Source organism: Verticillium dahliae, genomic scaffold (assembly GCF_000150675.1).
Source record: "Verticillium dahliae VdLs.17 supercont1.24 genomic scaffold, whole genome shotgun sequence".
Classification (NCBI taxonomy): Eukaryota; Fungi; Ascomycota; class Sordariomycetes; order Glomerellales; family Plectosphaerellaceae; genus Verticillium; species Verticillium dahliae.
This window is the reverse complement of record NW_009276937.1, coordinates 119,682-130,119: the sequence shown is the minus strand read 5'-3', so window position 1 is coordinate 130,119 and position 10,438 is coordinate 119,682. Positions and strand designations below refer to the sequence as shown.

General features: G+C 53.7%; 6 protein-coding genes across 6 annotated transcripts; 2 read left to right on the top strand and 4 right to left on the bottom strand.

The window, feature by feature from the left end:
* Positions 1-209: 209 nt before the first annotated feature.
* On the top strand, positions 210-1,064 carry VDAG_08906 (uncharacterized protein; the record flags this gene model as incomplete). Its single annotated transcript, XM_009656709.1, has 2 exons — positions 210-278; positions 345-1,064. The coding sequence occupies 2 exons, from the start codon at positions 210-212 to the stop codon at positions 1,062-1,064; spliced, it is 789 nt and encodes a 262-aa protein (XP_009655004.1).
* A 494-nt stretch (positions 1,065-1,558) lies between these two features.
* VDAG_08905 (uncharacterized protein) lies at positions 1,559-1,786 on the bottom strand (the record flags this gene model as incomplete). Its single annotated transcript, XM_009656708.1, has 2 exons — positions 1,559-1,639; positions 1,688-1,786. The coding sequence occupies 2 exons, from the start codon at positions 1,784-1,786 to the stop codon at positions 1,559-1,561; spliced, it is 180 nt and encodes a 59-aa protein (XP_009655003.1).
* Positions 1,787-2,620: 834 nt separating this feature from the next.
* On the top strand, positions 2,621-3,929 carry VDAG_08904 (uncharacterized protein; the record flags this gene model as incomplete). The annotated part of the gene is made up of 3 exons (XM_009656707.1): positions 2,621-2,718; positions 2,796-3,460; positions 3,556-3,929. 3 exons carry the CDS (start codon positions 2,621-2,623, stop codon positions 3,927-3,929), a joined length of 1,137 nt encoding a protein of 378 aa, XP_009655002.1.
* A 700-nt stretch (positions 3,930-4,629) lies between these two features.
* On the bottom strand, positions 4,630-5,141 carry VDAG_08903 (uncharacterized protein; the record flags this gene model as incomplete). The annotated part of the gene is made up of 2 exons (XM_009656706.1): positions 4,630-4,887; positions 4,947-5,141. 2 exons carry the CDS (start codon positions 5,139-5,141, stop codon positions 4,630-4,632), a joined length of 453 nt encoding a protein of 150 aa, XP_009655001.1.
* Positions 5,142-5,874: 733 nt separating this feature from the next.
* Positions 5,875-6,361, bottom strand: VDAG_08902 (uncharacterized protein; the record flags this gene model as incomplete). The annotated part of the gene is made up of 2 exons (XM_009656705.1): positions 5,875-5,988; positions 6,041-6,361. 2 exons carry the CDS (start codon positions 6,359-6,361, stop codon positions 5,875-5,877), a joined length of 435 nt encoding a protein of 144 aa, XP_009655000.1.
* Positions 6,362-7,212: 851 nt separating this feature from the next.
* On the bottom strand, positions 7,213-8,883 carry VDAG_08901 (FAD binding domain-containing protein; the record flags this gene model as incomplete). Its single annotated transcript, XM_009656704.1, has 4 exons — positions 7,213-7,484; positions 7,538-7,749; positions 7,810-8,507; positions 8,563-8,883. 4 exons carry the CDS (start codon positions 8,881-8,883, stop codon positions 7,213-7,215), a joined length of 1,503 nt encoding a protein of 500 aa, XP_009654999.1.
* Positions 8,884-10,438: the final 1,555 nt, after the last annotated feature.

The window sequence follows — 10,438 nt, the reverse complement described above, 5'->3', positions numbered from 1 at the left end:
AATTTAAAAAAAAGAGCGAATAAGAAAGTGGCACCGTAAGCTGGAACATAAACGAATAAAAAACGAAGCTATATATGACCTCGAACAACGATTCAACAGCCTTCACATCGGCTCACTTCTGCTGTCATGATCTGGCGAAACCCGTTTTCACCGCCTCCATCGATCCTCTACCGACAGCCCCAAATACTCTCACAACACTTGCAGCCACCATGTCCAGCACCGACAACCAGATGACAAGGTTTCTCTTCGCCATTTTGAAGCAGAAGAACCTCAAAGATGTAAGTCACTGAACAGGCAGACACGGCGTATAAATTCTTGGCCACAACTGACTCTCTCTCCATCAGATCGACTGGAATCTCGTGGCCCATGATCCCGTTCTCTCTCAACCCATCACCAACGGACATGCTGCTCGCATGCGATATTCTCGCTTCAGGTCATCCATGTTGGGTCTTGAGCCGCAAAAGAGGAACCGGGCGAACCAGAAGAACAAGGTGACCAAGTCGAAGAAGGACCAGAAGACGATCAAGCCAGAAGACCTCGTCAAGGCCGAGCCAGGCTTGCAAAACCACACTGCCTACCTTGATGCTCGGTCAGGCTCGCCACTAGAGATCAAGGCGCACACAAGCCAACCCATGTACCATCAGAACCACTTTACCCCCACATCCATGGCTTCGCCGGCCGGCCCGGAGAGCCACTCGGCCCCACAAATGCGACTCCTCACACCGTGCAGCGATGACATGCTGTCGGCGGCGCACCCTTTGCACTTCAGTCCACCAGCCAGTGTCCTCGGCGCCTTCGACATGCCGGCGGCACGGCACTGCGGACATGAGCACGAGCACTCGCTCGAGTCTGGTCAAGACCACGCTCTGTGGCCGGGGAGCCCGGCCTTCTCGGCTTTCGATGCCGCTTACAACCTTGATGAATATTCGATCGGCACAACGTGCGATCACCACATGGCTGCCGCCCAACAAGACGCGCAGCACGCCACGCCGGGCCTCGGGCTCGGCCTTTCCGGGCATGTGGGTGTCAAGTCGGAGCATTGGGATCCGGCGTACCGGCGGTGAATTCAAAAAATATGTTGGTGCAGAAGGTGCATCACAGGAGTTGGGGCTGATTCTTCACCTTTCGCCATGGGTTTTCTTTTTCTTTTTCTTTTTACTTTTTCTTCCCTCTCTGATACCAGTCTCCCCCCTCTTGTCACGAGTAATATGCGACGGGGTTCATGATGATACATTGGATGACGGAGTTTGGACGGCTGTAGGGTGGCTTTCCCAGCTCTATGCGATAGAAGGAGCTCCCTGTTGATGGTTTGTTGCCTCTCTCTGACTGTATCTGCGACTAGCTGGAAACAATGCCATATCATTATAATTGATGACTATTTGACCTGCACGAAGCATGCTGCATTCGCGTGAGAAACTCTGGCAGAGTCAGCTCTCTGCATACGAGTACCGTGGTTCTAGCTTGCCCATGGAGAGATCAGGCTACGGACTTCCTGTTCATTGCTAATGTTCATTCGACTTGTCGACTGGCTATTTGATGCGCATCCACCTTCAACCAGTTAGGCTACACGGCCTTCAAAAGAAAACAGCATGGAGAGGTGGGAGAAGTTACACAAGCCGGCGACGAACGCAGCCATGTGCTACGTTTTGGGTTGGATTGTCTGCCATATGTACAGGATCGTCGATACGCTGAGGAGGATAGCGAAAAAGACGGCGGCACCAGCATTCGGGTCATAGCGATAGTGGGCGGACTGTGCGTCCTTGTACTTGAGGGCGCCATCGCTCATGTTGACTTGGTGCTGGTCTGGCGGACACTACTTCAATAGACACCTGGAATTATAAGACGATAAAAGAAGGAAAAAATGTCAGGGAAGTTTTGTATCTCTGCTGTGAAGGCAACGAGGAATAACACAAGTTGGAGGAGCATTTGAGTTGACATTTGCGCAGAATCTCGTGCCTGGCCGGCTCGTGTTTAGGCTAGGACCCTCCAATCGTGAGCCATGTTTCCCGTCGTCGAACCTTTATGCTTACTTTTCATGGTGTGCTTAATATTCCTGGGAATCGAAATCGTCATGGTTCTTCGTGGTGAGTGCGAATACCAAGTCGTCGTGAGGCCTGCCGATGCCTCCGCAACCGCGTATTCGGGTTCGGACTCAGCAGAGCAGATCTAATGTCCCACCGGGAGTTCCGGGCGGCTCAGGGGCCAAACATGGATCAGATCTCGGTCCCCGTCACGGCACACGAGGGCGCCTGAGCTTGTCACTATCTTTCGAGCGTACAGCACTGCTTTCCTTATAAGCCCAGGCGTCTAATGCTGAGCAATAAATGCTGGCTGCATCTCTTGTCTTTGAGGGCGCTTCAATGACACGCGTGTTCGGCTTCTCATGTCCTACCTTGCTTGTCACGACCACAACATGCAAATGATCGTTGGTTAGTCTACCATTCTGGGTTGCCCGACATCTTGGTTACTTTCACCTCCACATGGCACCGCGCAGGAGCCATACAAAGTCCCGCAAGGGATGCGAGGACTGTAAACGGAGGAAAGCCAAGGTGAGTCGTACCCAGCTAGTCAAAATCTCAATTGAATGATCGAGCCTCGACCTGCACCAAACTTACACGTCATGTCTCTACCAAGTGTGACGAGAAACACCCGACATGTTTTCATCGCGCCCGTCACGGCATACCATGTGCCTACGCAGCGCCCCAACAAGACACCCGGGTTGCACCTCCGGCACCCAGTCGCCGGAGCCGGAGGGAGCCTCATCCGTCGACCTCCGACCCCCCTAAACACGGAAGTGGCGATCTCGGTAACCCGGGCAGAATAGAGCAGCCCGCCACGACACCCGCATCCATCGCCAGCAGCGGCAGCAGCGGTGACTTGACTCTCACGATGGGCGGCGGAACGGATTTTCTCCAGCTCGACTTCCGCCAGCGTGGCGGCCTCGTCCCGCCCTTGAATGACATGAACCTCGGCGGCCGCGAGCTCGAGCTCATGCACCACTACTCGGTGAACACGGCCGATACCTTGGCCATCCAGGACGACGTCCGCCACATCTGGCGACACGTCATCCCCGAAGAGGGCGACCGCCATGCCTTCATCATGGACGGCATGCTTGCCATCAGCGCTCTCCACAAGTCTCTCCTCGTCCCGAGCATGCGGCAGGACTACCTCACCCTCGCCGCTCACTACCAGTCGTCGGGACTAAAAGGCTACACGCTGCAGCTGCCCGACGTCAACATCAAAAACTGGATACCCGTCTTCTGCTTTGCCGCGCTCACCGTCATCTACGTCTCGCTGCTGCCAGTCAGGTGCGAGAACCATGTCCTACCGGAGCCGATGCCCTCGATGCTCGAATTGTTTGCCGTCACGCGCGGCATGCAGTCTTTCCTTGAGCCTTACCTCGAGAACCTCGTAACGACGCCGTTTGCCCCGCTCTTCCACGGCACGCAGGGCAACTTCAGTAACGAGATGGCCGGCAGCAGAAGGCAAGTCTACGCATCCACACACACACACACACACACACACACTCCACATTCCGGCCTTTCATATTTCTAGAATCTACGCTAAAAATGACCGCCAGCTCCTACACCGTCCTCGACCAGGCCTGCATCCCCAAAGACGCCTTCACAGCCCTCTCGCGGCTCCGCGCCGTGCTAGCCAAGCACGCCCCCGCCGCCGCGCGCAAAGACTACCTCGACGCCGTCGCCGCCCTCGAGCGCACGGCCGCCCTCATCGCCGCCGCCGGCATGCACGTCGACCCGGGCACGGTCTTCATCTGGGCGTACGAGGTCAGCGGCCGCGTGCTGGCCGACGTGCGGGGGGGGCGCGCCCGCGGCGCTGCTGCTGCTGGCGCACTACTGCGTGTTCCTGCGCGTCATGGAGAGGCGCATTTGGTATTTCAGGGGCTGGGGCTCGGCCGGTGCTGCTGAGCGGTGACGGGTTGGTTGCTGGGGAGCCGGAGTTTGAGGCGCTGATGGCATGGCCGCGGGGCCAGATTCTGGGATCGTTCGGAGTTTTAGAGGGCGGGCTCGGAGCTTGTTGCCTTTGGGGTGTTTCTAGAGGTGCTGGGATTGGAACATGGGTGTCGGGCGAAAACTTGTGTATGTACCTCCGACTCTGCACGACTACTGTCAGAGCGTTGTTGAGAGTAGAGTGAAGAGGTCTTCACACGTGGTCCCCAGGTAATAGAAGATAGGTAGGGGGTCGGAATACATCTGAATTCTGGCCCTCCGCAGCTTAAAGGGCCCTCCGCATCCTATACATATGCGTTTCCTCGTAGCCCTTAGCCCCTGGCCGACCCCTGCTTGGCGGCTCCGCAGGGCCGCCTGACACTTACCATGTTAAGGCCAGCTTTGGGCAACGAGGCCGCAAAGACGGCCTAAAGCGAAGCATTCATTGATCACGTTGGAAGTTACGCACTATAGCGGAGAAAGACGAGGTTCAATGTCGGGTTGAAAGCTTAATATATGAAGATGGTCCCTGGTACGACGTGCTCAGCCTCTGGTGCCACTACAAGTAAAGCATCATAAGCTAGCTAAACATCTCTGAGCTGGTGAACGTTCATTCGAGTCAAGTCAAGCCCCTCAGCAAATTCTTCTACCCATTAGCCATCATATCGTCCAAGCTCATTCACTTCTCAGCCTTGACCTTTTCGTCCTTGATGATACCATCCTCGAGATCGTCTTCAACCTCGATCTCAGTTTTGAGACCAGTGTATTGTCCCTTCGAACCAACCCGTCCGGTGGCCTTTCGAATTCCAGCACTGTCGATGACCGATGCCTTGCCGGTGGTCTTGCCCTTGGAGGAAGTAGCCGCACCGCGATACTTGCCGAAAATCTGATTGTAGGTCTGAATGCCATGCTTGCGGCAAATCTGGCCGTAGCGAGTCTGATTGATGGTCAGAAAACTGATGGCACCCCCTCCAGGAAGATTGGGAGCGGCATTACCTTGCATGTGTCCGCGTTCTTGAGGGCGACCTTGGACGCTGTTTTCTCCCAATCGATATCGGGCTTGCTCTTGAGACTCAGAAACATGGCCATGAAAAGGTTCTTCTCCATATCGTCAAACGCGGGTAGGAGGGCCTCGCGTGAGTCATCAGACGAACTGGAGAAGGCGGCGAGAGGAGAAGTCTTTGGAGACATGATCGTGGTCTTTGGGACTATTCAGTGTGGGGATATGCTTTGTTTTGGGGGATCGAATAATCTTGAATTCCGATTGTTGTAGCGTCAAATGGGTTGATAGAGATGTGGCTTTCAGACTGGTAAGTAACGTGGTGTTGGTGAAGAAAGGGCGGAAACCTGGAAGGCTGTTGTCCAACAGGCAGCGATGGAGAGGAGTGCCTTCACGTCTCACTTTGTGATTAAATCTGTCGGAGAAGGTGAAAACCGGACGAAAAAGGACGAGAACGACACTTATTGAGAGAAAGTCTTTGAATGGTCTCGGCGGCGTTGATTTGGATACCTTCAGGTGCTACTTCGCTTCATTAAAAGTGGAAACGGAGCATCAAATGGTTACGATGGAAATGCCACAAAACAAAGACTCAACCTCGGAGAGATTGACTCAAGATGTACGTAGACTGTAGTCTTTCCTTTCATCCGTGGATAGGCTTGCTACGAGGAGTCAAGTCTGATCCCTGCACGTGTCTACCCTGTGAGCGTATTTATTGACAGATTCGGAGGTTAATTTTAACACAGCAAGGAACAAGTAATGACGGTCTGAATGAAGTAGGTATTCCCCTAGCATATGAGCCTTGCTGAAATCCTTAGGCTTTCGCTGTCGTCCGAAATGAAAGCAAAGCCTAAGCAAGACCATAGACCGTATCAACTGCCCATGCCCACACCCAAGCATACTTTGTGGCCCAGAGAACAAGCAACCTCAAGGCTCAAAACCACCATCTTCGTCACTGTTGAGAGTAGCAGAAGACTGCTCTTCGCGGTCCGATTCGAGGACAGGGTCCCCGGGCTCTGGGGCATCGACACGAGTGCTTTGCTGCTTCAGGTTAACAAGAGAGACGCTCCAAAACTCTTCAAATCAAGCATACCTTCTTCTTGGCTGGCGTCTTCCTCGGGGTTTTGGTGACTTTGGCCGGCTTGTGTGGACGGGCAGCAGTGGAAGACTTGCCGGCGGGCTTGGCGGGGCTGGCACTGCCTGCTTCACGGGCACCCCAATTGTGCTTCTTCGACATCTGGCGGAAGCGCTCCTTGGCGCCCTTGCTATTGGCAAGACCGAGCGTCTCAGCTACCTTGTCCCAGTCGGCGTCAGGCCTGGTCTTCATGTTGTCGAACATGACTTTGATGAAGTTGGCTTCATTGGCGCTGAGGGGACAGGAGTCACCTGCGGCAGCGGCAGCTTTGGGAGGCATCTTGACTGCTTGATTGCTGAATAAGACTGTATTTTCAGTGAGGGCGGGCGGTGGCTTGCAAGCGAGGCAGTTGTGGTGTAGAGTTCAGGAAGGTAATCGAAGGCAGAAGACTGTGATCCGAGTGATCTTTCAGCAGGTGTAGAGAAAGTGTTCTCAGAGTGATAAGTCAACTCTATCGACCCGAGTTGGCTTGCAAGGGAAATGGGTGAGGATTATTGTTGGGAGGGAGTCTGCTGGAAAGAGATGACGACGAATGTGCTGTCAACAACAACTAAGCACATGCCTACCTATCTGGCAGGGCACATATTCATGGAATTACGGGCCGCTTTGAGTGATGCGCTTGACCAGTGAATCATAGAAAGAATCTAGGCAACGCTACAAGCCTCAAGGTAGTGCGATGAAAGGCAAGCCTTGTGACGGGGGGACCGTGGGAGCGAGCCGTTGAGAAATCTGTCATGACGCTTATTCGTTAAATGGCGCTTGGTGAAGTCGTAGAAGAATGCGTTGAGCATTACAGCACCTCCTGGCAGGATCCTTCACCACCTCTTCCAGAAACAGTCTGTTTCATTCTGGCGCCTTTGTCATAAGCACCGAGGCCTATCATACTCAGCTAGAGAGCTGACGAGAAACACAGTTTACGTTGTTGTTGTATGTCTATAGTGAGGTACCTTGGGCTGTTTCAAACATTTTGATCACGTCTTTATCAAGAAATTGACGCCAATTATACACGTGCCATATGCTGCTATCTACAAGTCAGAGAAAAGGAGGAAAACATTAAGAAAGAACATCGCGCCAGTCACCATTCCGCTGCCTGATGCCCCGATGGCGCTCCGTAACCGAGCTCAAGCCCCTTAAAACCCAAGCTTGAATCCACCCCAAGCGAGCTTTGTGAAAACCAGAGAAGGATCATACTGGTCGCGCGCAACCCTCAGCCTCCTCAAGTTCTCTTCGCCATATGTCTGGATAGGGTCCTGCCACTCGGCGGCGTCACCAATGTACAGGAATTCCGTCGCCAGGCCTTTGTCCTTGTTTGCCTTGTGGAGACGTCCGAGAAGGTTCTTTGCCCAGGCCTCAACTCGGAGGTCATCCTCAGGGCGATCCCAGGAAGTCGCGATTTGCCACCCTGTCCACTATGAGTATTGTTCTATGGCATTTGGAGAAAAATTGAGTTCTTACAGATGTAGGACTCTTCCGTGTCCAGGCCAAAGGCATTACCGACGCCATTGTTCTTCCCAACGGCGGCGGCAGACTTGGGAGCAGAGTTGAGGACAAGAGTGGGAAGAATACCTTTAACATCGGCAATATCTTCAACGGCGTTGCGCCACTGTTGGTATACCCAGAACAGCTGATCAGCATCCGGCTTGATCGTATGATGGCCGAATTGAATGCTACACGACTGTCAGAAAAGAACTTGCCTACGAAGAAGTCACATTGGAATGGTTACTCACCGGAACATCTGGTTTGGGCTTTCCAGCTTGGAGTGCCAGTGAACGGGCTCCGTGACATTGTGGATGCGTTTCACGGCCGGGATGGCGGTGAAGTTGGCGAAGCGGGAGGGCGGCGACTCGGTCGTTTCCTGGAGACCAAAGATCTGAGGCGTGACCAACTTTGTGCTGACGTTATAATTGAGGTTGATGACGGCTCCGGCACCTACAGAGCCGTCTTCGGAGAGCACCATGTCGCAAGTGGCCTTGATGAATGCCGGGACAGCAGACTCGTTGAATACCTGCGTTGTGCTCGTGACCAGAGGCACATCGTACGTCTTCATGACGAACTTGGTTACGAGACCAAAGTTACCAGCGCCGCCCTTCAGGGACCAGAAGAGCTCGGGATTGATGTCCTGACTGGCCTGGACTGATGTGCCATTCCCCAATATCACATCATAGCTGACAACGTTGTCCATGGTATATCCATATTTGTTGAGGAAATAGCTGACACCGCCGATCAGAGTCAGGCCGGGTACGCCAATGGTCTTGAGTCGGCCACCGATGGCATAGCGCTTGAAGGGGGCAAGAGCTTCGTATACGTCAACCCATTTGTTGCCGGGGGCCACCTCGACGGTGTAGTCTTCGTCGTTGACCTTAATGTCCCTCAGGTTGTTGAGTGCGAGGAGCACGCCGTCGTTGATGGAGTTGGAGCCTGGGGCCTGGAACCATTTTCGTCAGCGCCGTGTACAGTTCAAGCACCGAACACTTGCTCACATTCATGTGTCCACCGCCTCTGACGGCAAACTGAGCGCCACACGTATTGAAGATTCCGATAGCATTGGCAGCGGATTCCGCCGTCGTGGGGAGATATATGCAGGCTGGAGCCAGGTTGGAGCGTTTGTCCCAGACGTTGATGCACTGAGCGCTGTATTGGGTCGAGCTGGGGCGAAGAAGTGCGTCGGGGTCAGCGGTTGCAAGCTGGTTACAAGCGCATCTGACACCATCGTTGGTGATAATCCCCCGTGCTCTAACCCCAGAGCCGGTGGCTGCAGCGCAAGCTGCCAATGTTGCTGTCAGCGCTCCCGAATATAACATATTGATACCTCAAAAGTTGTAAAATGTGTCGACTATGTGAGGAAAGCGAGCCGGTGTCTTAATCAATCGTTCTGTCGCACAATGACAGCCATATATATACACGTGGCATGGCTCATCGGTGGCAAGACAGGCGGCTTCAGCCTGACTTCTTTTCCCGTTTGACGGGCCGCTATGCTGCGTTGCAATCCAGATCACCGCCATCGGTCTCGGTTCTGCTCTGACTCTTCATTTCCGATTTCATCGTGTTGTGTTACATAGCAAAAGCAGGTCCCTGCGAATCATTGTCGATCCTATGGACTAGACGGCAGACCATGTTCAGGGGTATGTATGCCTGGCCAGCACAGCATTCAACCTCGTCGTTCATCATGGCGCGGTTCGAATGACGCAGCCGACATGAGTTGGCCACCATTGAGCTGCTGGTTTCAGTATTGTGATGCGGGCTCTGCGGAACCAGTGGATGCGGTACGCAATCAAGTGGAAACTCGGACGGGAAGGCCGGGTTGTAGCGATTCGTAAGGCTCATGAGAGTCGACGATGGAAGGCTAGAACACAACGCATCCTCGCTTTCGCTTTCGCCCTGGGCGATTGTGGGGAGAATGACGGTGGTGGGCCGCCCGCAATGCCTGCTGACCGTCGAAGAACCAGACCCTGGGTGATCTTCGCGATCGCTGGAACTACCGTGCCTTGTGTTAAAGATACATCCGATAAGGTTAAGGTGCATTGCCATTCCGCAGGTACCTGAAAAATAAATTAAGTACCTGCTTGGTGCCTTGCCATGCCGGATGTGAAGTGGCCGCCATGGCAACCTAGCGCAGCACCATACTCGACGTCTTACTCGGGGTCTCGGAGAACCAGTCTGATTGCATGCAACGTGGTTAACGGTCCTGGATCGCGGCATTAATGGAAACTCGTCTGGGTTGCAAGAGGGCGTGGGAGATGAAGGGGATTCTCAGCAGACGATGTCGTTGTCTGTGGGCTTTACCACCCAACATGGATAGGTGCCCTGATCAGGCGTCTTGGAAACGACGACAAGTCCTCTGAATCCCAAGATCCTGACCATGGATATTGCATTCGAGTTTACTGCTTAGACTGTATGGTTCGGAGATACACCTCCCTTGCACCCTACGAGGCCGCAGTGTAAATGTGACAAAATCGAGTGAAAGGGGCGGAGCGACTGCATTGCACGATGAGGAGATGATTCGCTTAGGAAGTCTGGGACATTCGCCCAAGGCATTGCTGGCCAATTCCCGTTAGCCTCCGGAGACTCCGTGCAGACGCGCGAGAGCCACATCCGTTTTCGCAGAAGGGACTCCTCAGGTGCTTCGAGCACGAGGCGCATAACATGCGTTATTGTCGGCAGCCTGCGTACTTTTTGCACTTGAAAAAAGCAGATGGACGAAAATTGAAAGCCAAAAAAAATTTGTAGCTTCTCTTTGATTGAGCGTGTCATCCTTAGTGCAGGGGCCATGCTACTGTAGAATTGGTCAGTACGGGTTTCGAACGCGGGACGTGTGGGATAACCTACATCTTCTCTGTATCGTTTCAAATTGACCAA